General features: G+C 38.5%; 1 protein-coding gene across 5 annotated transcripts in view; it reads left to right on the top strand.

Moving 5' to 3' along the window:
* Positions 1–27,515, top strand: part of LOC104608019 (phospholipid-transporting ATPase 3-like) — a 131,424-nt gene that overhangs the window by 93,850 nt on the left and 10,059 nt on the right. For all 5 annotated transcript variants that reach the window (XR_016085867.1, XM_088904345.1, XM_088904344.1 and 2 more), the window contains 10 exons: positions 4,769–4,890; positions 5,017–5,101; positions 5,203–5,280; positions 5,402–5,518; positions 5,691–5,837; positions 5,919–6,023; positions 26,263–26,405; positions 26,641–26,742; positions 26,841–26,904; positions 26,992–27,204. Coding sequence is in view for 4 of the 5 variants with exons in the window: in XM_088904345.1 (XP_088760471.1) it covers positions 4,769–4,890; positions 5,017–5,101; positions 5,203–5,280; positions 5,402–5,518; positions 5,691–5,837; positions 5,919–6,023; positions 26,263–26,405; positions 26,641–26,742; positions 26,841–26,904; positions 26,992–27,204 (1,176 nt within the window). In the remaining variant the exon portion in view is untranslated. The remainder of the gene's footprint in view (positions 1–4,768; positions 4,891–5,016; positions 5,102–5,202; positions 5,281–5,401; positions 5,519–5,690; positions 5,838–5,918; positions 6,024–26,262; positions 26,406–26,640; positions 26,743–26,840; positions 26,905–26,991; positions 27,205–27,515) is intronic.

Here is a 27,515-nt window from a genome sequence, read left to right as displayed (position 1 = left end):
CTTTCCTTTCACCTTTTATTAGCAGAAAACTTCAGATGATGCAGTCTCAGGCATCCTTTACTGATGCAGGCGAGTAGGTCGATCAACCAGGCTCTGATACCATGTTATCAGACCTGTATTTAATCCAATAAGCCAAGAAAAACACCTGCAGCAGGCCCTAGAAGAGAGGTAATAGAGAGGAAGAAGAAGAGAAGAAGAATATGAGGAGAATAGGGCAAACAGTTTTAGTCGAATGAGACTAAACTGCCACCCCTATATGTTTATATTCATATTGAAATGAAAATTACAATATTACCCCTGATACTATGATTTAAGAACAGAGACAAAACAGAATTAAAAAGAAAGGTAAAAAGACTAAAATAACCCTAGAACAAAACGTTGTATTTAAACAATGAAAAACTTGAAATTCTTGGTTATAATGACTTGACTTTACATACCTCTTCTTCTTCATAGTTTCATCTTCCTAAGACCCTTCTTGTTCCAAAACTTACTACTAATTTAATTTTTGTTGGTCAACTGGGAGAGGATGGTGACGTAGTTTCTTTTTCTCGTGATGGATGCTTGATACAGGGCTAGCCAACTTAGTGATTTAAAAAGCATGCCTAGGCGCACAAGTGAGGCACATTTTAGGGTATGCGCCTCACCTAGGTCTTAAGGGCAACACTTTCAAAAGGCACACGCCTAGTGCACCTAGTGCACCTTGTGCTTCAGCCCAGGTGCATGCCTTTTGAAAATCTGTGCATTTTTTCTGTTTGTTGTGTTTAGCATCTATGCCTACCTATGCTCCGAAACCCCATATTTTTTAATGTTGCTCATTAATCCATCGTAATAAAAGATAATTTCTAGACCCTAACATGGACTTGTTTGGGCTTGCCTCGAGAGGCTTCGTACAAAGGCGGCTCGTAGAATTAGGAATGCATAATGCTTAACATCACATTAACTATTTGGAGTAATGCAATTGGGAAAAAAATAAAGAGATTAAGAGTTTACATGCCTGAATATGTTTTATATGTTGTGCTTGATTTTATTTTTAAATTTTCATTTTAAATATGTTTTACATGTTATGTTTATGTATTTTAATTTGAGATAATAGGTTTCTTTAAAACATTTATTTTAATACTTAAGTTTATATTTTTAATTATAATGTGTTTAATATTTTGCATTTTTGTGACTTGCTTCAAAAAGGTGTGTGCCTCACCTTGTGCAAAAATGTCCCTTGCACTTTTTTGTGCCTTGCACTTTTTAAACGATTGAGTGAACTGGAACGGTGAAGGGGAAGGAGCGAAGACTGGGACAATTATTTGCTTTGGAGTTCAAGAAATTATAAACTTCACCTACTTCTTCATGTTTACTTTCTATTACTCCTAGTACTAAACTTGCCTACAAAAATAATTAATGACATCTTTGGCATAGATGCCTTTGGCCACCTTTATGTTAAGAAACTTGGAATTTTTATTTTGTTTTGCTTGTTTGTCTTTTGTAGCTACTTCTTTTGCTCATATTGATAGGATCTTTCATTTCATGTGGTTTGTTTGATTAAAGGACATGTTTTAGCTTTTCCATCTACTACTACACACGTCTATTCCTTTTAAGTTGATTCACAGTGATGTTTGGTCATCTCCCACCTCAAGGTTGGGATACCAATACTTTACTATTTTTGTTGATGACTATACTCACTACACCTAGATATATGTTTTAAGACAAAAGTCAGAAGTTTTCACTTCATTTAAACATTTCAGGCCCTTATTAGAAACCAATTTGATGCTACTATTGGTGTGTTTCACACAAACTTAGGGGGAAATACCTCGATGGAGACTTTCAAAGCTATCTGAAGGAACAGGGAATTTAACCACAAAGATCATGCCCTAGGACCCCCACAACAAAATGGGGGTGATAGAGCAAAAAAATGGGCACATTTTGAGTCTTATGAGGACTTTATGCAAGACTCTCATGTACCTACTTCCTTTTGGGCAGAGGCAGAAAGTATTGTTGTATGCCTTATAAACTTGCTTCTCTCTCCAGTTCTTCATGATACATCTCTTTGTTAATTCTTATTTCATCTCCCTCCAAAGTAATCTTTGCTTCATGTTTTTTACTGTGCTTGCTTTGTTCATCTCCCTCTTGAACACACAAAACTTACTCCTCAATCGGCTTTGTACCCTTTCATGGGATAGCTTGCATCATAAGGGGTTTCTTTGCTATGACCCTCAAGCTCAATAGATTTGGATTTCTATAAATGTTGTCTTTCTTGAGAATATTTCCTTCTTTGCTCGTATTGTTAAACTCCCTACTCCTATCTCTGTTTTGCCTTCCATTGATTCTATAGGTATTGTGAACTCCACCTCTACCTTCCTAGAGCCTCTTCGCCAGTATGTAAGGAAGCAATTGGTTGCCCCAGCACCTACACCTCTAACCCTTCTCCACCAACTCATGGTTCCACTCCTCCAAACACTATAAGTACTAATTCAAGACCTTCTTCCTTAGCATTCATTTCATCCTCTCCTCTACGTCATTCCTCTTGTATCTCTAGAACCCTTGACCATTATGGTTTTCCCACCAACCATAGCTCCTTCTTTGTTGTCTTATTATCTATAGATATTCCAAAAACTCATTAGTAGGCTATAGCAGTCCCACACTAAAAAGAAGTTGGATGTAGAAATTTAGGACCTTGCAGAGAATGAGACTTGGGACCTCATCTCTACACCCCTAGATGCCTTAATCATTGGCAGTAGTTGCAAAGATGACCACAAAAGTAGGGGATTGACTATGAGGAGACCTTTGCACCAGTTGCAAAGATGACTACAGTCCGCTTGGTGTTAGCTATCTCAGTAGTGAAACAATGGGATATTCATTAAGTGGATGTCAAGAATGCCTTCCTTAATGGTCACTTGAAGGAAACATTGTTATGAAACCCCCTCTTGGATACTATGATGATTCAACTATGGTTTGCCACCTCAAGAGATCTCTTTATGTTCTCAAGCAGGCACCTCGAGCTTGGTTTGAGAGGTTTCATTCTGTCAATACAGAGGTTGGATTTGTGCAAAGCCCCTCTGATTATTCTCTCTTTGTCTTAAAGTGAGCTAAGGGTATCACTCTTCTCCTTCTGTATGTTGATGATATACTAATTACTGGTGATGAAGGATGTTGGCTCTCTAACTTACTTCCTAGGTCTGGAGATAACTCGTTCCCCTCAAGGATACTTTGTAAATCATTTAAAGTATGTTATGGCTTTGCTTCAGCCAAGGTTCAAAATATCAATACAGGCTAATACGCCGGTAGGGGCGTATCGGCCTGTACCGAAGCTTGCTCTCCCTTTTTTTCTTTGAAACTGGTTCAAAGGGGTCAGTCTAAGGCTGGTCTACCCCCTGAACCAGTTCACACCCCGATATGACCCTTGTAGGGGCATATCATTAAGCCAACGATGTGATACAATACACCTGATACGGGGCATATCGTATCACAAATTTGAACCTTAGCTTCAGCTATCTTACCTCACTGATGAGAAACGGGTGGATACTCCTCTTGAGGTAAACCTCAATCTATCTAAGGATGATGGTGAACTCCTTCATGATTTTACATTGTATACAACTTGTTGGCAGCCTCATCTATCTCACCATGACAAGGCCCAGTATTTCCTATGCAGTTCAAGTTGTCAGCCAGTTTGTTTCTTCTCCCAGACAGCCCCATATGACAGCAGTTCCCAAGATCATTAGGTACATCAGGGGCACCGTCTCTTATGGACTATTTTTCTCATCATCAGCGTCTCTGAATCTGCTATCCTATGTAAATGTTGATTGGGCTTGCTTCCCTGACACTAGAAGATCTACCACAGACTGGTGTGTTTTCCTGGGTGATTCCCTTATTTCCTACAAGTGTAAGAAACAACAGACTGTCTCCAAGTCCTCCCACTAAGGCAGAATATCAAGTTATGTCCTCTGTCTGTAGTGAAATTGTGTGGTTTCAGTCTCTTCTCAATGATTCACCTCTAGACTCCTACTCCTATTCCCATCGTGCAGATGTCAGTGCTATTAAGGTTGCCTCTAATCATGTTTTCCACGAGTGCACCAAACACATAGAGGTTGATTTCCATTTCATCAAAGATCAGTTCATTGCTGGTCTCATCACTCTTCCCCATGTTTTGTGTGGCCTTCAACTAGCTAATATCTTCACTAAGGCTATGATGCATCCTTGCCACAAGTTCTTGGCTGACAAACTGATGCTTCTACCTCGACATCAATTTGAGGTGGGGTGTAGAGATACCATGAGCTAACCAATTGGGAGTACCATTTTATCTTGTACCTTATTGTACAATTTCTTTTATTATTTCTTGTAAATTTATCTTATTTCTTATTTATTTTAGTGAAGGGCACAATGGTCCTTTCACTTTTATGTAAACTTTTGATATATAATGCAAATCCTTTGGGCATATAAACTGATTGACACATCCATTGAACTTCTACTATCTCTTTTGAACGGTCTCTGTCAGGAAAGAAGACAGGAAGAAGTGAAATTCCTCTAACTAAGACCTCATTTCCCACCATAAATAAATCCAGACCTAACTACCAATGATGTCAACAACTCTTATGGCTCCTTAGAAGGACAAGGCCATACCTTAGAAATAACTCTGGGAAAGTTGTCCCTTACCACAATGAAGGAGACATCCTCAACATTTCATATAAAATGTTTGATGTATTACAAGCCATTTCTCCCCTTTCTCTTTCATTCTTTTATTTGATCAGTTTTTCTGGATTCATGGAATAATTTTCAGGTTATGATGAATGCCATGAATGTTCCTTCTAAAAGAAGTACTTTGGAGAGGAAACTTGACAAACTTATACTTGCTCTTTTTGGTGCTCTCTTCTGTATGTGTCTTATTGGAGCCATTGGCAGGTATAGATTTGTTCAGTTTGTTCTCAATTTCCTAAATCTTACTCATTGCTAAGTTTTTTCTGTGTACGTTGGCACATGTCTGAATTTCTGTGAAGTAGCTAACCTTTACTTGGTTTAATTCTGCAGTGGTCTGTTCATAAACCGCAAGTACTATTACTTGGGCCTTGGTGAAAGTGTTGAAGATCAATTTAACCCAAGCAACAGATTTGTGGTACAAATTACTCCTTCCACAGATGTTGCTAAAAGCTAGGATCTTGCTATTCATTGTTTTTTACCAAGACCTTTAGTATTAATTCTTTTTTCTCTTAACAGGTTGCCATTCTGACTATGTTTACGTTAATTACATTATACTCAACAATCATACCTATTTCTCTCTATGTTTCCATTGAGGTGGGTTTCATAACTTATTAGGTTGATGGCTTGGTGCAAGTTGGTTCAAGAAAATATGTCCTTCCTCAGATTTTTCTTGTAATTCTTTTTACATTGTATTTATTTGGTTATAACATTTCAGATGATCAAATTTATTCAATCCACTCAATTTATCAACAAGGATTTACATATGTATCATATTGAAACTGACACTCCCGCACTGGCACGTACATCTAATTTGAACGAGGAGCTTGGTCAGGTCAGTTGATACACTGTTTTCTGTTAATTATAAAAGCTAAAATATACTCCAGAAACTGGAGAAAATATTAAACTTTTGATGCTACCTCCCCCCCAGACATCTGTTATTTGTTCTTATATAATTCCAATTTAAGATTCAAGTAATTGTTCTTCGAGCTCACTTCTTTCGACAGGTTGAATACATATTTTCTGACAAAACGGGAACTTTAACAAGAAACCTGATGGAATTCTTCAAGTGCTCAATTGGAGGGGAGGTGTATGGAGCTGGTATAACTGAAATAGAAAGGGGAGGAGCTCAGCGTAATGGCACAAAAGTTGAGGTAGCTTTGGACATTATATGAAAAGTATAATAGTTTCCTTCTCTTCTTTTCTTAATGGTATTACACCTTTATCTTTTATAGGTACAAAAAACAGTTAGTGAAGAGCATGAGAAAGGCTTTAATTTTGATGATGCCAGACTTATGAGAGGTGCTTGGCGGAATGAACGTAATCCTGATTCTTGCAAGGTAGATTATTTATATTTCTGTCACTGTCTTATCAAGTCTTTGATATGTATGGTGTCAAAATGGTTTTGATGGAATGTGTTACCTACAATGTAGACATTAATTATTCCCATGTACTATCCTGATGATAGTTAATTTTATCATTTTCCTTAATTCATGTATGTTTTCTTAGAAATATAGTTTGTTCTCTTCATCTGTGGACCTTGTTGTGCTCATGTTGTAGGGGAGTTTTTCTAACATCTTTAATGGCACACTGATATAGTTAATTTAATGACCTGGATGTCTTCCGAAGGCTTTCTTTGAAGAAAGCCAAGAAACAACGTAACAAATGCTTTTTTTTTTATTGGAAATGGTAACTTCATTAAAACAATATGAAGATACAACTGTCAACCCCTAAAATAGGGTGTTGAGCCTAAAATAATCTTTATTACAACACTGCTCAGAACAAATTCTCCCTCACAGTCCCTTGTTTGGCTGAGGTACCAACTAGTCCATTAGCTGACTTTGTACACTTGAAACAAGCACCAAACAAGAAAAGGGCCGCAGAAAAGTAGACAAAGTAAATTATTATTATTGTTATTATTATTATTATTATTTGATGCTACTAATAAAAAAAAAGTATACAAGGTAAAAGCACTCCTGTCCATCATGAGAGGTGACAAAAAAAATCAGAAGATTGGTACCTAACAAGAAAGGGGCTGCAGCAAAATCAGCATGATTAGTTGACTTATAACTGTTGGTTTCTGCATTATTTTCTTTTCCTTTTTTCAATAGTTTAAATGGAACATCCTCTGCCATGCAAAATATTTCCTGCAAAAACACATTGTTTTCAAGCTGATTTTGCCCCCTAGTAAATCTCCATGGTGGAACTCATTGAATGGCAGGTTTCTATCTTATGAATATTGGACAGAGGAAAAGTTCTGGTCTCTGAACTGCTCTATGGATCCTGCAGCCCTAGACCCCAGTCTTTGCCATATGCAGTTGTCTTAAAGGAAATTTACAAAATTGAACTATAATTTAGCTAGAAATCGTAATGAAGATATAAGATGCAGGAAATGTAATTGTGTATAAACCTCTGAAGCTCTTAATATCTTCTTCTCCTCTCTTCTTTTTTTGATAATACAACACAGACTGCTCAAGGAGAGGCACGATCTGGTACCTCTCCTAAACAACAACATTGTATTACATCAGACTAGAAAACGAAAATTTACAGAGCTGCCCAGAATAAATGTTCCCTTGAGGCCCCTTGCGTAGCTAACCCATCCGCTATGGTATTAGCAGTTCTACCCACCCACTGAGAAGTAAAAGACATGTTCCTTGAAAACCAATTAACTTTCCTCAGAAGGTCCCTGTAGCACCAAATAACTGAATATGGATTTGTTAGCCAACCCGCAACAACTTTGGAATCTCCTTCAATAAGCAGATTCTGAACTCCTAACTGGTCTGCAATCTGAGTACCTTGTACTGCCACTAGAAGCTCAGCTCTAATAGGATCTCCTATACCCACTGGGCCTGAGAATAAGGCTAAAATATTGCTGTCTTTATCTCTCAGCACCCCTCCTATCCCTGAAGGACCTGGGTTGTTGGCTGCTACCATCAAAGTTCAACTTTGTCCAGCCTTCGGAAGGAGGCACCCACACAGATGGTGAAAGAATGGTAGGATCCATCTAATGGACGCCATAAAGGTTGCGGAATGGGTGGGGCGAATTTCAAAAATTTCCTACCTTCTCCCAACTGGGAATCATATTCCCTAAATTTAGAATACAATATTCAAGGATCCTACTTGAACCCTAATCAAACCAGATCTGTACCAAAAGACAAATGGGAGGAATATACCTGATCCGGAGAAGCACTATCTCCCAAAGTTGGTGTTCACGCCCAAAGAACGCTCCAAGATCCGTTCCTGCTGAAGATGACACAGCTGTGGATGGAACAGAACCAGCAGGGTGCGTCCTACACACAGGATCCTTCACAAGAATCCTCAGGAAGTTCTAAACACTGAATCCTTTTCAGTCTTTCTTGCAAGACTGATGTCAAGAACAGATTTCTTGACTTTCTTTTTCTGCAAAGATCTAATCTTGCAATGGTAGATGGCGGCGGCAGGAGGAGATCTCCAAAACGAAAAAGCTGAACTATTTTTTCTCTTTTTCTGGAGAGTATGAAATCTGATCTCTATTCGCAGGAACCTTTCTTGCGAATTTTCTTGGTTCGAAAATCTGTTGTTTTTCTCCTCCTTTCTTCTTGATTAAGAAACCTCCTCAATCAGGAGTTATCCCAATCCAAATCAGTATTTGGATAGGGGATAATCTTAATCCTTTCTACAGATAGAGTTAGCTTACTCCTGATCTTATCAGGAGGTTACCAGATTCAAATCTAATTTGAATTTGGTCTCTAAGAGTGGATAAGGCTAAAGGCCCAATCCTTTTACTAACTTCAATCTCAAATTCGCCCCATGGATGGGTGATCATATCAGCCCACCTCGAAATGGGCTTTTGGCCCATTAAGTGTTCAGTGTCTAATTACTTTCCAATCTGCTGCCCAGTTGGGCTTCTTTGTATGGCGTGGGACCCAAGCATTGATCTACACACCAGCCACATGGGTTCGGCCCAGCCTTTAATACAAGGCCCAGCCGAATTCACTGAAAAACTCAATGAACCCCTTGAGTCCATCGTATGGACCCTATGGGCCCAACACTTACATTAAGTGGTCCCTGGGCCAAGCCATCTTATAAAAACCCAGGGACTGTGGGCAGGTGCAAGATTAGCCCATCAGGTATTATCCTAAATGGTCTTACACTTAACCTCTCAGCCCTTAATGATCAAGCACTGCCCGACAAGAGAGGACCTCTCCCTCGGCTGCAAGGAACAGTGCCGCACTCTCCTCTCACATGGATCCCGGGAATTAAAACCATTTGCAAACATTTTGAAACCGTACATATAATATAAGTATATTAATTTTGCAAAACAAAATTCCAACGATTGAAATCAACTGCCGGCAGTTTGGTTTCCATCAGAGAGAGTGCATTCCCGATCATTACCCTTTGTCCGACAAAGTGGCTGATTCTGTCACTATGACCACCCACTCAAATGAATTCTCAAACTGCCCCAACATACCCAGGTTTTGATTCCCGCTAAGGATCTCACTGATTGGTATATCAAAGACAGCCTGATCCGACACCTAGTGAAGTGTCATAATCGAGTCTAGGGGTCAGGTGTAACTTTCCAGTTTTGCCCATCTATCTCCAAGGTCCAGGGCAAGACTGGAAATCTGGTCCGGTTCAAGGATTCAAGTAATCCCATACTGCATGTGCCTCGGGTCTTACCCTGGTGGCTGAGACAGGCCATCCCAACACTTGGTGGCACACCAGCATCAGCCTTGGTAGGATAAATCTCCCCAGACTTATCCAACGGCTGTGAACATTTAAAACTAACATGAATCTCTATAAATGTCCAGTTTTAGGGTTTTGCACAGAATTAAACCAAACAACATGAATCTAACATGCACTTTATTTATTTCCACTAAATAACAAAAGTACATCAAATCAAATTGAAGCTAAGGGCATACATAAACTGTCTAACAAATGGTACCCTATTCTTCTAGTATTGCTACTAGCCACAGCCATCCAGTTTCTCCAAATGTCATCAAAAGAGAATGTGTGAAAGGAGTTCAAAGATCTCAGCTAGTGGATTTCCCTAGTCAAAATACAATCCTTTACAGTCTGAATATTTCCCTCCTCTTGGAATAGCCTCACATTTCTTTCTTCCCAAATTGTCCACAAAACAGCAGCTCTAATGCACCACATTGTTTTACCAGTTTTTGTGGGCCACACAAAGGAGGGGTCAGAGAGTTGATCTTCTTCTTGTTTTCTTCCCTCTCCAATATTTTTCTAGCCATCTCAGTCCCCAACAGGTGTACTTGGTCTGTTACTTCCAATGGGTTCTTTTCAGTTAAACTTTTTTCCAAAACCTCATGGAGGACTTTCCTCTCTCGGCTTTTCCTGATAGAAAGATATGACTCCACTAGGTCCTTCCTAGAGTTGCATTCTTCATTTAGTGCTTGTGAAAGTACAAATACTTTGTGACAGAATTCAAAAGAAAAGGAAAGGCTAGCTTTGCATCTCTCTGCATGTATGCATGATGTGTTTGAAGGATGGGGAATCGACTGGTCATCTGATCTTCAATTGTGAAGTGACTCAAAGATTATGGCAGCATTTCTTGAACCTCGCCAACTCTGGCAGATACCATTGGGTGCCTTCTAACTTGACTAAAGTCGGTGGTTGGGCGGTAAATGGAGCAATAGAGGAGAGATCTTTGGGAAGGTTGTTATTCATGCACAAATGTAGTGTATTTTGGAGGAGCATAACAGAAGATTATTTGAAAACATTTCTACCTCTCCTGAAGCCCTTAGAGAAAGGACCCTAGCTACAATCAACTCTTGGATGCTTGCTCATAAATTCTTTAGAGGAATTTCTTGAGATGATATGATCAAAAATCTCTTATTTATGTTGAAGTCTTCTAGTTCTAAATATGACCTGTATAAATCCAAAAATAAAGTAGAAAAGAACGGAAGCAGAGAAAGGAAGAAGAGAGTCAATTGAACCTCTGTCCAGTCCCCCATAATAATCTTTTATTGTTCTAATTCTAATGTGAATACAATTATATGAATGCCCTTAGTAGGGCGGGTTAGCACTAAAAGCAATTTATACTACTTTAAAAAGCATGAATGGCCTTAAAAATATTTCTGGAATTTTCTAAAGACAAAATTTACCCCTCTATATTTAAATTTATTGATAAAAATGAGGGCAAATAGGGTAATTGGTTCTTTATATTAAATGAGTTGAAATGAGGTAATTTAAAGATATTCAATTCATTCAATTCTCTCTCATTAAATCCAATATTTAAGTTATTAACTTGCATTCATGTTTATTGAATCATATATTTAAGTCATTTTTGTTTCTTCTCATCATTAAGTTCTATTAATTAAATCCATACTTAATAAACTAATAATTCCAAATTTTCAATAACATAAAAGCTTATACTTTTAAAATCTACCTAGCAAAAATAGTGTTTTCATCTAGGTGGGGGTAAGAAATTAAATCATTTTGGGTCAAATGGGTTAATCCATGTTGCCACGACTAAATAATAAAATTAAAAAATAAATAAAATGAAAAAAAAAATTAAAAAAATGGGAACATTTTTAACATACATATTAAACAATAATAAGTATGATAAATAAGAAATGTTTTTATTAATGGTAGAAATGGAATGTTAAATTTAAAACCAATTGGAAATAAAAATATTTTCCTATTGTCTCTCATTAAATCTTATATTTAAGATATATTTTTCTCATCATTAAATTCTTGTAATTAAATTCACAATATTAATTTAATAGTATAAAAATAAATATTTTGAAAAGTAATTTGAAAACAAAACCATTTTCTTCCCTCCCGGTGGTGGGCAAGCAATTCAACCATTTGGGGTCAAATTAAATAATAAAAAATTTAAATAAATAACTATGAAATATAAGAAGTATTTTTATTAATGATAAAAATGGAATGCCAAATTCAAAATCTACCTAGAAATTAAATGATGTCATAGTCAAATAATAAAATTTTTAATAATAGAAAATACAAAGAATCACAAAAATAAAAAAAAAAAGATAGAGAAAATTTTGGGCACATATCTAATGTTGTATATTTATAAAAAAAATAAAATATTGGGTACATCTCTAATATTGTGCATTCATTATATTAAACAAAAATTAAGTTTTATACATAAGAAATAATTTTATCAATGATGGAAAAGTAATACAAAATTTAAGGTCAACCTAGAAATCAAACAATTTTTATTTTTTGATGGTGGGTTAATGGTTTGAGTCAAATAATACCATAGCCAACATGGGACTTTTAGTCCATGTTGGACACAGCAAAAAAACTATACCGAAAATAGGTTTTCAATTTCTCTCCCACTCCCTTTGTCTCTCGATCTCCCTCCCTTTCTCTCTCACTCTCACAATCTTCTCTCGATCTCCTGCTCCCTCTATCTCTCCCACTCTCTCAGCTTCGGTCTGTAGGCAAATCAAAACCTCTCTCTATCTCTCTCCCTCTCTCTCTATTGTTCTCCCTCAATCTTTCTCATTCTTCACCCTCACTCTCCCCCTCGGTCAATATCTCCTCCCTCAATATCTATCGTTCTCCAGTTGGTGTAAATTTCATAGCCAAGAGTTTCTTGTGATTTTTTATCAAATTGGTATAATAATTTTTGAACCATACCAAGTTGGTCTCATGTTCTTTTATATGATCTGATTAATATCATATAAGTGTGTAAAAAAATAAAACAAACGAGAGAGGGAGCGGGAGAGAAACTAAGGAGAATGATTGAAATAAAGGGAAAAGGAGAGATCAACCAAGAAAGAGAATGAGAGAGATTGAGGGAGAACTATAGGTAGAGAGAGAGTGAAAGAAATTGATATAGAGAATGTAAACACAGAAACCACAAACCATTTTTATTTATTTTCAAATCACATAGTCGTTGAACAGATAAAGATAACTATGAGTGAGATGGTGTGAGGGAGTTTGAGAGAGACAAAGACTAAAAATCTTTTTTTTTTTTTTCCAATCACCCAACATTAAAGGGCAATTTTAGTATAAGCTTTTTGTTGTGTCCAACATGGATTAAGAGCCAGTTATCAGAGTTGTATTGGTTTATGTTCCAACTTGTACCCTAATTTTAAATGTACAGCCGACTCTGACTATAATTTTCCCTTATTTAAAACTAACCCAAAAGCAATGCTATTTTCTTATCTAGATGGTGGGTCAATGATCCAACTTTTCCAAGAAACCCATGATGTCATAATTGAATAACAAATATTTAAGTTTATTTTTAATCATATTGTTACTTTTGTTAATTTTCAATTTCTATCTTAACTATGATATATCTAAAGTTCAAGTAATTAATATGAAGAAAATTTCCTCTCATGCAACGCATGTGCTTAATTACTAGTAAGAATAAAAAGAAAGAATGCCCATAACTAAGGCCAACTAATCACAAATATAAATTACATAATGTTGTAACTTCACCTTATGGACACCTTTAGTCAAGACATCTGCTAGTGGTTATTCTGAGGTAATGAAAGGAAGACAAACTTCACCTGATGCCACTCTCTCTTATAAATTGTTTGTTTACTTCAAAGTGTTTTGTCCATCATGCTAAACTGGATTGTGAGCTATGTTAATTGCAGCTTGGATATCACAGTACAACCTCAAGGGCTTATCATATGCAATGCTCATCTCCTCTAAAAGTGACCCAAGCCATAACAACTTTGAAACTCCAAGGCCCATGTTCCTCTTTTCTGCCTCAACTAAAGATCTGGCTACTACAGATTGCTTCTTGGTTCTCCAAGAGACAATATTCCCTGCTACCAGAGCACAGTAACCAGATGTAGATTTTCAATCATCAATACTACCAACCCAATCAGCATCTATATAAGCCCCTAGATTCATGTGTCCCAGCCTAGAGAAGAGAATACCCTTTCTTGGAGTTCCCTTCAAGTAACAAAAAACTCGTTCTGCATCATCCATATGTGTTTCTAGGGCATGCATAAACTGACTAATCACATTGACAACATATGAAAATTTTGGCCATGTCAAACAAAGGTATAGTAACTTCCCCAAAAGTCTCTAGAACACTCCCATGTCTACCAAGAGCTCACCATCATCGGTTGAAAGCTTATGGTTGGCATCAATAGGTGTAGAGGCAAGTTTGGCACCTAATTTCCCTGTCTCAATAAGAAGATCTAACACATACTTCCACTAGGAAATGAAGATACCATCTTTAGTCCTGGCAACTTCAATTCCCAAGAAATATCTCAACTCCCCCAAATCATTAATTTCAAATTCTGAGTTAAGAAAGTTCTTAAGTGCCTAAACTTCACCTATATCACTGCCTGTAACCACTGTTAGTAAACTCAAGCAGATTCTAGGTTGAAGTAGAGAAGAAGAGAGAAAAGAGAAAGAAGAAGAAGAAGAAAGAAAGGTTCGGCCAGACTAGAAGAGAGTCAAAAATCACTCCCCTAGCTGACCCACTTGTATTTATTCAAAAACATAGAGTTACAGGAAAGACCATTTTGTCCCTCATAGAAGATGGGACACATAACTTAAACTCAGATACAATAGACCTTTCACTCTCAAGCAGATAATCCAGAATGACCAAAATACCCCTGACCCGAGCATTCTAACACTCCCCCTCAAGCTGGAGAGTATATATCATATAGTCCCAGCTTGTTACAAATGTAATCTATTCTTCCCCGAGACAATCCCTTTGTGAGGAGATCTGCCCACTGATTTCCTGAGCTCACATGAGATGTGGTTATCACCCCACTTATTACTTTATCTCTTACAAAGTGACAATCAACCTCGATATGCTTAGTTCTCTCATCAAAGACGGGATTGGAAGAGATGTGAACAGCAGCTTGGTTATCACAGTATAATTTCATGGGTTTGTCAATTGAGAATCCCATCTCTTGAAGCAAGTTCTTCAGCCATAATAGCTCACATGTGGTATGGGCCATAGCCCTGTACTCTGCTTCTGCACTACTTCTTGCCACCACTGTTTGTTTCTTGCTCTTCCAAGTTACAAGATTGCCACCAAGGAAGGTACAATACCCTGTAGTTGATCTCCTATCTGATATAGAACCAGCCCAGTCAGCATCTGTGTACCCTACTATCTCAAGAGTTCCTCCACTTTGGTATAACAAACCACGACCTGGAGCACCTTTTAGGTACCTGACAATTCTTAGAACAGCTTCCCAGTGAGGAACCCGAGGATGTTGCATAAACTGGCTCACCACACTCACAGCAAATGATATATCTGGTCGGGTAATGGTCAGGTAGTTCAATTTGCCCACCAACCTTCTGTATCTTCTAGGATCATCAAACTCTTCACCCGCATCAACACTTAGCTTGGCATTGAGTTCCATAGGAGTCTCTACTGGTTTAGCACCTAACAACCCTATTTCTTCAAGTAGATCAAGAACATATTTTCTCTGACATAGGTTGATCCCATGTTTTGACCTCGCAACCTCTATTCCCAGGAAATATTTCAGCTTCCCCAGATCTTTCGTATTGAAGTGATCCTGTAAGAATTTCTTCAACCTGTTGATTCCATTGCTATCACTCCCAGTTATGACAATATCATCCACGTACACGACTAGCAAGATTTTCCCATCCTTTGAGTTATAGCTGAACACAGAGTGATCAACCTGACATTGTTTCATCCCAAAGGCTTTCATCACTTCACTGAACCTGCCAAACCAAGCACGAGGAGATTGTTTCAGTCCATAAATTGCCTTTTTGAGCCTACACACTTTGCCAGACTCCCCCTGAGCAACAAACCCTGGTGGTTGCTCCATATACACCTCCTCAACTAGATCACCATGCAGGAAGGCATTTTTGATGTCAAGTTGTACAAGAGGCCAATCATACATAGCAACTAAGGAAATCAGCACCCGAACTGAACCAATCTTAGCCACAGGAGAAAATGTCTCCATATAGTCCACACCATACATCTGAGAATAACCCTTGGCCACCAACCTCGCTTTCAATCGCTCCACACTGCCATCAGGAAGATACTTCACTGTGTAGACCCATTTACACCCAACTGTGTGCTTACCGGAAGGAAGAGCGGTGAGTTCCCATGTGTGATTATGTTGTAGAGCAGAGAGTTCTTCTTCCATGGCTTGCCGCCACCCTGGGAAGGCAAGAGCTTCCTGGACAGTCTTGGGAATGGGAACAGATGAGAGTAATGATATAAATTTGCAATGAGAAGCAGAAAGGTGAGCAGTAGAAACATAGTGTGAAATGGGGTGAGAAGTACAAGTACGTTTACACTTTCGCAGAGCAATAGGAAGATCAGGATCTGAAGGAGAAGGAGTAGTAGCAGGATCTGTCGACAGAGGCTGAAGTGGAGGAGGGCCCGATGCACTTCTGCGGGTATACACTTGAGTGATTGGCGGCTTCTCAGTAGTAACAGGCATAGGATGTGCATCTGCAGTAGAAACAGGAGCTACTGGAAGGATGTCCTCAACAAGTACAGGAAGGGGAACCACAGAGGGAGAGGAAGAGACCCTAGCATCTGAGAAGAACGGAACTGACTCAAAGAAGGTGACATCAGAGCACACAAACGATTTATGGGATTTTGGGTTATAACACTTATACCCTTTCTGAGTCCTTGAATAGCCAAGAAAGATACACTTAGTAGCTCGAGCATCTAACTTGTCTAACCCAGGCCCCAAGTGTTGAACAAAACAAACACAGCCAAAGATTCTTGGGGTAAGAGGAAATGGAGATAAAGTGGGAAACAACACGGAGAAAGGGGATTGACTTCCAAGGATTGACATGGGCATCCGATTGATCAGAAAATAGGATGTAAGAACAGCATCACTCCAAAAATGTTTTGGGACATTCATATTAATCATCAAGGATCGAGCAGTTTCAAGAAGATGTCGATTTTTTCGTTTGGCTACACCGTTCTGTTGTGGGGTGTAGGCACAAGAAGTTTGATGAATGATCCCATGATGTTCTAGGTATTGCTGAAATGGTGAGGAGTTGTATTCTTTGGCATTATCGGAGCGAAGAATTTTAATATGAACACCAAATTGAGTGCGTATTTCAGCATAAAATTTTTGAAAAATAGGGAACAACTCACTACGATCTTTCATAAGATAAATCCCTGTCATCCTTGAAAAGTCATCAAAAAAGATTACAAAATACTTATACCCATTGTATGACACCACTTTAATTGGACCCCATACATCGGAATGAACTAAAGAGAAAGGACTTGAGACACGACTATCAACTCTTGGACTAAATGAGACTCTATGATGTTTACCCAATTGACATGACTCACAATCTAATGATGAAAGATGATTCAAGGAAGGAACCAATAACTTCAAGGCCTTGAGAGAAGGATGACCAAGTCTGCAGTGCCATTGAAGAGGAGTAAGAGATGGCTGAAAAGCAACTGGAGGACCACCACCATCAAGGTAATATAATCCACCTGCTTCATGCCCTCCACCAATCTTCCTCCCCGTCTTGAGATCCTGAAACACACAAGAAGAAGGGTAGAAGGTTACAGAACAATTAAGAGACTTGGTTAATCTGCTGACAGACATAAGGTTAAAAGGAAACTTAGGAACATATAAAACAGATGATAAAGGCAAGGAGGAGAGATTAACATCACCAACACCACAGATAGGAGATGTAGAACCATTAGCAAGTGTAACTGTTTGAGGTGTGGAGGAGTGGGAAAGGGAAGAAAATACATCATGAGTCCTAGACATATGGTCCGAGGCCCCGGAGTCAATGATCCAGTGTGAGTCTTTGGAAGCTAAGCAAGCCATACCTGAATGGGCAAGTGTAGCGGTGTTCTGCTGAGATGTTTGAATGAACTGCTCATATACTGCACGTGGTACACTCACCATTTCCTTCTCAGAAGCACAAGTAGATGTGGAGGGGATTGGGTCAGTTTGCTGACTTTCAGTAATTGTGTCACTACCCTTAGTCCTAGCATGGTTAGCCCAAGTGTTGGGTGTACCACGCAAATCATAGCAGAAATTAACTGTGTGCCCCTCTAAACCACAATGTGTACACTTTCTCTGAGTATAACTCCTTCCTCTTCCCCGACCTCCCCCTGAGTCTCGACCTCCAGTCCGACCACTAGCCCTGCTAAACATGTGACCACCACCACGGTTGCTTGGGAGTCCACTCCTGACACCACCACTTCTATTTCCATGACCACCACCTTTAGTCACTACCAAACCAGATCTGTCAGAGAGAGAAGAATGTTCTACCGACTCAATGGATATCCTCTTAAGACGAGCAAAAACTTCTTCAAGTGAGGGAAGAGCAGATCCTCCCAATATTTGTGCTCTGATAGGCTCATACTCAGCCTTCAACCCCACAAGAAACCTTGTCACATCAAGCTGCTCACGTTGCTATTGTTGGATCTAAACATCTGATGTTAGAGGATGATACACATTAAGCTCATTACGAATGTTCCTCAAACTTGCATAGTACTCTTCTATGCTTTGACTCCCTTGCTTCAAATTGAAATACTCTTGGTACAACTGATACACCCTAGCTGTATTGTCTTGTCCAGAGTACAACTTCTTAGCATGATCCCAGATTTCCTTAGCTGTATCTAGGAACATGAAGTTCACACTAATCTTTGGTTCCATACTGTTCCAGTGCCATGTCATTATCTGTGCATCTACTTGTTCCCAGTTACTGAATTCAGGGAAATCAGAGGGAGGTTTCTCCTCTCTTACATGTTTTACCTTTCTCTTGGCCTTCAAGAACACCTCCACAGATTTTGCCCATGGTACATAATTCTCACCATTCAACTTGATGGATGTCATTTGAACACTTAGATAGTCTGGAGAAAGCATGACACCTGTTTTGTTATCATTCCCATTTTCAAATGAAGCCATCTTAATTATTTTACCTTCAAATATACAACACAACCTCACACTCTTTCACAAGACTTATCTCACTTATAACACCACCAATTCCAGCTTCTTTAAATACACATTGCACACCACACACTAAGGCTGAAATCTCTCAGTCTTCACATCAAACACCTGGGCTGCACACTGCAGAACCATTCACCATCAACACATTAAGACTGAAATCACTCAGTCGTCACATCAAACACTTGGGCTGCACACTGCAGAACTGATTACACACAAGGTACAGGAGATCACTTTTAAATATTTTGAAACATAGATACACCAATCACCACGACACAACCACCACCAATCTACTGCTGTTGTGAACTTCAGCAGTCGATAACTCTTCTTTCAACATACATATGAAGAGAAATGCAGAGGAACACGACTGAGATGCATATCAGTCACACTGAGCACCACCACCACAACCAACTTTTGAAACAAAAAAGAAACATTCACAGTCCCTTGGACAAACAATAGTAGTGTCCATACCTGTCTACATTCAGCCCTCTTCGGTACTGAATAGAGGGTTTAGTATACCACTCCAACGACCACCACAGCAACGACCGGAGGCATCCTCACCTCCAAGCCCACAAAACGACAGCTCCTTTTCAGCCCCTTATCGAACCTCCACTCAGGTCAGTCGAAAAGGAAGAAGATGACTGTGAAAGTTGGCGGCGAACCCAGAAAGAGAACAGCAGCAAGAAAGAAATGAGGATACGACCTTACAGCTCTGATACCATGTTAGTAAACTCTAGCAGATTCTAGGTTGAAGTAGAGAAGAAGAGAGAAAAGAGAAAGAAGAAGAAGAAGAAGAAGAAGAAGAAAGAAAGGTTCGGCCAGACTAGAAGAGAGTCAAAAATCACACTCCCCTAGCTGACCCACTTGTATTTATTCAAAAACATAGAATTACAGGAAAGACCATTTTGTCCCTCATAGAAGATGGACACATAACTTAAACTCAGATACAATAGACCTTTCACTCTCAAGCAGATAATCCAGAATGACCAAAATACCCCTGACCCGAGCATTCTAACATATCATCAACATAAGCAATAACGAAGGTAATCTGACTACCTCTCTTCTTAACAAACAATGGTTATATTGTGTCTATGTAGCCAAACTCAACAAGTGCAGCTTGAATCTATCAAACCAGTTGCTTGTGGCCATAAAGGGATTTCTTCAATTTGCACACCTTGTCCTACATTTCTTTACCATATATGCCTAGAGGGAGTGACATATATACCTCTTCAATTAAAGTCCCCATTTAAGAAGGCACTCTTAACATCAAACTGATATAACGACCAGTCATAACTAACTTCCAAGGACAACAGAACTCTCGTTGAGATCATTTTGGCAACTGGAGAGAAAGTCTCCATATAGCCAGCTCCATACACCTATGAGTAGGAATCTGCTGAATTAAAAAAATATGAAAGAAAGTAGTTCCTTGAAGAGAGAAGGAAGAGAGAAGGAGAAGAAGAGAAGTTGAAAAGAAAAGAGAGCAATAATCTGGCCGCCCCCTTCACTTATTATTTATACTAAAATAATAGAACAGTACAAAGACAACTATGCCCCTATAGGGCAGCAAAACATAAAACAGCATATATAACACTCAAAAAAACATAATAAAATTTGGACTCACATAACTACTGTGGTCCCCACCTCCTACCTAACAACTAACATAAAACATCTACTCAAAAAAACATCATAAAACTAATTAATCTTCAACACTCCCCCTCAAGTTGGGAGTAAATGTCACACAATCCCAACTTGTGTAGATCATGTTCAAGCTTGTTCCTTGCCACCCCTTTAGTGAGAACATCAGCCAGCTACAACTCTAAAGAGACATAAGGCAAACAAACTTCTCCAGTTGTTACCCTTTCTCTTATAAAGTGTTTATCAACTTCAATGTGTTTTGTCCTATCATGCTGAATTGGATTGTGGGCAATATTGATTGCAGCTTGATTGTCACAATATAACATCATATGTTCTTCTGCTTTCACCCCAATCTCACTCAAAAGAGATCTAACCCAAAGAAGTTCTGAGACACCATGAGCCATGGATCTATACTCAGCCTCTGCACTTGACCTTGCCACAACCGCTTGCTTCTTACTCTTCCAGGAGATCAAGTTTCCACCTACGGAAGAAGAAACCAACCCTTCAAAAAATAATTTAATACCACACACACAGAAACCAACCCTTATGGAAGAAGAAAACCCTAGCTGGAGGGAAATCTCTCTCCTCCCCACGCCTCCCAACAGAGAGAAAAGTGAATCGATCACTCCGGGAGGCCTAGAAAATTTCAGAAACCAAATCGCCCTCTTCAAAAAATCAAAATAAAACTAACAATACCTGGGTGCCCAAGATCAAATCAAAAACAAAGAGTCCAACTTTTCTGGGACTCTTCCCCATACTCCAGTTCTTCCTGATTTTGATGCCAAACAATAGATCACCTTCCTGATGTCTAGATCCCACCAAAAACTCCAAGAACTGGGCAATCTATAGCAGATCAATCAGCCCTTTACTACTTCATGCAATCGGCTGATCTAGGGCTGCATGAGAATGCTTTAAGAAACCCTAGCCGATGCTCTGATACCAAGGGAATCTGCTGAATTAAAAAAATATGAAAGAAAGTAGTTTCTTGAAGAGAGAAGGAAGAGAGAAGGAGAAGAAGAGAAGTTGAAAAGAAAAGAGAGCAATAATCTGGCCGCCCCCTTCACTTATTATTTATACTAAAATAATAGAACAGTACAAAGACAACTATGCCCTTATAGGGTAGCAAAACATAAAACAGCATATATAACCCTCAAAAAACATAATAAAATTTGGACTAACATAACTATTGTGGTCCCCACCTCCTATCTAACAACTAAGATAAAACTTCTACTCATAAAAACATCATAAAGTTTGGACTCACATAACTACTGTGGTCCCCACCTCCTATCTAACAACTAACATAAAACTTCTACTCAGAAAAACATCATAAAACTAATTAATCTTCTACACTATGTATAACCCTTAGCAACTAGCTAGGCCTTATACCTCTCAATAGTCAACACCCACTTGCATCCCACTGGTTTCTTCCCATGAGGCAAATCTACAACATCTCAAGTATTATTTTTGTAAAGTGCTTCTATTTCAGTTCTCATATCCTTCCTCCATTCTGGCTTGGACAAGGCCTTTGTAACTAACTGGGGTATAGGCTGAGTGGAAATAAAGGATAGGAAAGAATAATATGAGGATGACAACAAGTTGTAAGAGGTGTTTAGAGAGACAATGTGTTGTACATTTTCTCTTGCCTTTTCTAACAATTATAGGTAAGTCTAGGTCTGGGAAGGAAGGTGCTAGAGAAGGTGGTAAAGGACTTGTCCAAATATTTCTAACAAAATATGAAGTAAGGTCCTTCTCCAAATATTCCTTAGCATTGTCTGGTTGGAATATTATGATGTGGGTATCAAACTAGGTAAGCACAAATCCATGGAACTGCTTCACAAACTTAGGCACTCCATCAATAAATAAAATAAAGTTTTTATAACAACCCATGCACGGTAAGTGGTATGGCCCCCACACACCAAAGTGAACAATATGAAAAAGGAATTGTAAGTCTTAGATCTTTTATTACTTGCAGGATAAGAATTTATGCAATGCTTTGAGAACTCACAATGTAGGCTTGACAACTTAGTTTATTTAAAGAAAGCTAGAAATAAAAGACTAAATGAAGAAAAAGAAAGATAACCCAAACGATAATGGCATAAAATAATATGATTGACTAACTCTGATACATTCGCCTCATGGCCACTCCCAATCACCTTTTGAGATTTCATGTCCTAAAAAACACAATAAGAAGAGAAAAAGGTTACACTGCAATTCAAGGATTTTGTTAAATTACTAATTGAAAGCAAGTTAGTGTTAAGCTTAGGAACATGAAGAAGTAAAGATAAGGTCAGGGTATCTGAGGCTCTGATGTTTCCCTTACTAGAGATAAGAGCAAGAGAGTCATTGGCAAGAGAGATCTTGTCTTGGCCAGATAAAATAAGTAGAAAATAAATGAGACACAATAGTCATATGGTTAGAGGCACCAAAGTCAATTATCCAAGGGATCCCATGATTACCTGAGATAGAAAAATGATTCATAGTGGCACAAATACCTGAATGAGAATAGGTAGAAGCAGAACCATTTCCTGAGGAGGTAGTAGCTGCAACGGTAGATTCTAAGTGGCTGATGAGTCAGTTATACTTCACATACTCTGCTCTAGCGACTACAAGCTCCCCCCCCCCCCCCACCCCACTAATTTTTCATCACTAAAACCTTTCTCAACCTCAAAAGAGGGAGCTATATAGGCATTGCCACCTTTCCCACTCCCATTCTTCTTACCATTATTATTGTCTTGAATCTAGGAGGTATAAGTTCTAGATGTAGCTTCTAGCAAGTATCCTTTGTGTACTTAGTTTCTTGCAATACTTATGCAGTACATCTTTGTTCTCAGTGGTAACCCTTGGCTTCATTCCAACATTGGCAAAGTGGTCAGCTGAGACTTCTGCTACTTGCACCTGCCTCTGACTTTCCTCACTACTAACCATCACATAAGCTTGGGATAAGGTCACTTCATCCTTTGCTAGAATGTTATGTCTGATAATATCGTATTCGAGGTTGAGTTCAATGAGAAACTCAAAAACTTGATTCCTCTCCACTAACTTCCTATGAGTTACAACATCCTTAGTACAACATCCCACACAATAGTATCCATCAGGTCAATCTCCTACTAGAGAGATTTCAGCATAGAGAAGTAAACAACTAAAGGCTTCTCCCCTTGTCTTAGATTATTCACATAATTCTTCAGCTTGTAAACCCTAGGCAATATTCAACTTTTGGGAATATAAGTCTCTATGACACTATCCCACACCTCTTTTGCAGTCTCCATGCATAGTTGCATGGAATTTGCTAACCAGCCTACAACTATTTAGTTTTCCTACATCCACCTCTCATAGGTAGGGTCGTCCTCCTTAAGTTGCTTCTTGCTCCCAGTGATGTACCCCAATTTCCCTCTACTATAGACATGGATCTTAATTAACTAAGACCATGCCAGAAAATTAGTCCTATCTAACTTTACTAAGGTTATTGCCCCCAACAGAGTCTCCACAAACCCTCCAAGGCCAAACCCATAGTCTGTAGGTTGTTTCATCTCACCTCTTGTTTGCTTCATTAGCTAAACAGAAACAAACAAAAATAAAAATGAGGTGTTACTAGTCAAGACTTACTACCCTAATGCAAAACTTCTTTTCAATTAGCCAAAATAGGGATTTCACCGGACCTAGCAAAATGGGAGAAAGGGAGAAAGTTTAGCCGCTCCTACCAAAGGCTCCAGAAACCTCTCCAACTTGGATCAATCTAAATGATAGTCAAAAAGGTTCTATTCTATCCCCAAGAGCCACTTCCAAACTCCCTTAATCCAAAAACTCTCCAGTTAGCTAGGGTTTTTAGGAGACTTTCCATGGACATGACTTGGGCCTCAAACAAGTGCTGAAGTCTTCTCCAAAAACCTCCTCTAACTAGGCTGGATCGTTTGTTAATTAGTCAGCCAATCAGCTCTCCATACAACCTGTGTATGGGACTAAAAAGGAAAAAAAGAAAAAAAAAATAGAGAGAGAGAAAGGTGGGAACACTACTCCAATACCAAGTTGTAAATTTGACCTGTATAAATCCAAAAGTAAGTACAAAAGAAGGGAAGATGGAAGAAGATGAAGAAGAGAAAGGAAGAGAAGGGAAGGAAGAAGAGAGTCAATTGAACCTCTCTCCAGTCCCCATGATGATCTTTATTCTAATTCTAATGTCGATACAATTACATGAAGGCTCATAACTAAAAAACAATAAGAATAAAAAGAAAGAAGGCTCATAACTAAGGCCCACTAATCACAAACATAAATATAAACATAACTAAATAAAAAGGAAAGGAACTAAGGCCCATTCTGCCCATCATCTCTACACTTCACTTATATCCTGGTATCCAAGTTGCACCTCCTAGGCCTCAATTATCACTTATCAAAGTTAGGGATGGCAATTTTCCCATCCCCGACGGGGACCCAACTTCCCCGACCCCATCGGGTTAGGGATGGGGATTGTTTTGGCAGGGCAGGGATGGGGATGGGGATTGAGGTCCCCACCCTGCCCCGACCCCAGTTATATATATGTATATATATCAAAACATTATTTATAATTTAAAATTTTTATTTATTTTAAGTAAATTTATTTTTCAAAAAATACTATTACCTAAAAAAATTTTGGGGATTCGGGTCCCCGCAAGGAACCCATCCTCATTGGGGATCGGGGATGGAGGACAAATTTTATCCCCAGTGGGGATCAGGGACGGGAACGGGGAATATGATCCCTGTCGTGCTGCCATTCCTAATCAGAGTTCATCCTCCAACTTGATGGCAGCTGTAGAAGCTGTGATGGTCACCCAAGGGTGGCTGGAATAGGGGAAGTCATTTTTAATGGCAACGGGGATCTGGATTGGTCTTTTAGTGGGCCAGTTGGAGACACCAATGCAGAAGAAGCTGAAGTGAGAGCCTTACTGACTGGGTTGAGAGCTCTTACTTCCCTCAACATTTCTTCAATCATGGTGGAATGAGATTCAAAGATTGTAATCAGCTGGGTGAAAGATTCATATGAAGGGCATGGAGGGTCAGCTTTTTCTTTAATGAAATCAGAGAGATCATAGACTCTATTAGATGCTTTTCAGATGGATGAGTTCTTAACTGTATAGCTGGTGGCTTGGCTAAATCTGGGGTGCAAAGGGATTATTTGTACAGTGGGAATACTCCACCATTGTAACTTCTGGAGGGTTTCTTTTTGGTGCTTTTTGGCTTCATTAATTGCACATCCCCTCGTGTACATCTTCCCCTCTCTTTTTGTTCATTGGAAGTTGCATTTTCTCAACACACGCACAGAGGGAGAGGGAGAGGGAGAGGGAGAGGGAGAGGGAGAGGGAGAGGGAGAGGGAGAGGGAGAGGGAGAGAGAGAGAGAGAGAGAGAGAGAGAGATCCACCCACACTTGCATATTTTAAGGTTAATTGCATTTTGTATTTGTTTAGTTGACTTCCATAACTAGGAGGACAAAATTGTAACACGAATTAGGGGACCTTCTGTAATTGATCTTTAGTTTCATAGGTAGCAAGAAAAATGTAATTTAAGGTATACTATAGGAAAGACAATGAAATTTGCCCAATTAAAAATAAAGTCACTTGTTTTCTACAATTAAGAATTGTTCTGCAATTAAATGAAATTGGTGTTTTATCTAAAGCTTCCTCTTTTGGGAGGATTTTCTAATTTCACATCCATCCAATATGCAGTTATCATGACAACCACATTCTGATTTTCTTTCATGAGATGCTTTGATGGCAGGGTGCAAAGTAGATAAATACAGTCACAAGAACTAGCAATATGAAACAAAACATATATTTTTTTAAGTGTCAATGGAAATACTATTGATTTTGCTAAAATGATATTGAAACGTTTAAACTACTATGGCAATTAAAGCAAAAAGTATTTAAAATTGTTCTCCATTTTCTTTTGCTATTGCCTTTTTATCTGTTTGTCTGATTGCAAGTTATATTGGCAGTAGATTGTTGGGTTTAGAAAATATACCAATATAGTTGTGTGTTTTTGTTTTCCATTTTATGGGTCCTTTTCACATGCTTTATGACATTCTGAGTTGTAAGTTTTTTATTGAATGAGTAGGAATTCTTCAGATGCCTTGCTATATGTCATACTGTGCTTCCAGAAGGCGATGAATCTCCAGAAAAAATTACTTATCAGGCTGCATCCCCAGATGAAGCTGCTTTAGTTATTGCAGCCAAGAACTTTGGTTTCTTCTTTTATAGGTTTCTCCTTCTCTTATGCCATTTTTTATTTCAGTTGGTATTGGAGAATGGTCATGTTTTCAGCTTCTATTATTTGGGATTCTTTAATTGTTTGTTTACTTAACATGAATGGGCAGTATCTCTAGAATAGTATGCAATTTTATATGGGCAGTTTCTCTAGAATGGTATGCAATTTTGTTTGGGTATATATTAAGTCCTTCATTGGTTACTTCCTGACCATTGGCCATTGTTTTAGGCGTACACCCACAATGATCATGGTCCGTGAGTCACACGTAGAGAAGATGGGTAATATTCAAGATGTCTCTTATGAGATTCTAAATGTTTTGGAGTTCAACAGGTGGGTCATATTGTCCTTCTACTCACTTCTTTGCATTTTGACTTGATACTTTCTTTCAGTATTGAAAATGATGTTTTTTTCTTTTGCCATGTAAATAGTGTAAGGAAGCGTCAATCCGTCATCTGCCGTTATCCAGATGGAAGGCTTGTTTTATACTGCAAGGTGGAACTTTGAGGATTTTATTAGGATTAACATGGTCATATTCAAAATTTGACATGAAATTTAAAAATACCAAATAATATATTGCAGGGTGCTGATTCTGTCATATATGAAAGATTGGCAAATGAAAATAATCAGATAAAGAACTTAACTAGGGAGCACTTAGAACAGTTTGGGGCAGCTGGTTTACGCACACTTTGCCTTGCCTATAGGCATTTGAGTAACGACCTGTATGAAAGCTGGAATGAGAAATTCATCCAAGCAAAATCTTCATTACGAGACCGTGAGAAGAAGTTGGATGAGGTATGTTCCCTTTGAAGATACATTACCAAGCTTTAAAAAAAATGTTCTTTGAAGGTATGTACTTGTAGAACTTCTCATCAAAATTATTTCAATTAGAAATTTGTATTAAAATTCTAGTTATTTACTTTTGTGCATTCTTTATCTGAACTTATCATGTTTCTAAACCTGTATGGCTATACTTTTCCCTGACATATTTTCTTTTTCCTTTTAGGAGGAAGGAAAAGTAACAAAATAATTTATTGAACATGAAGTTTATTGTGCAGATAAAAGGAAATACTGCAAAAAGTGTAGCTGGTAGAGTTGCAAACAGG

This window comes from Nelumbo nucifera, chromosome 4 (genome assembly GCF_055504915.1).
Source record: "Nelumbo nucifera cultivar China Antique chromosome 4, China Antique-T2T, whole genome shotgun sequence".
NCBI classification, from domain to species: Eukaryota; Viridiplantae; Streptophyta; class Magnoliopsida; order Proteales; family Nelumbonaceae; genus Nelumbo; species Nelumbo nucifera.
The sequence above is the reverse complement of the archived record's forward strand: the minus strand, read 5'-3'. Positions and strand labels throughout refer to the sequence as shown.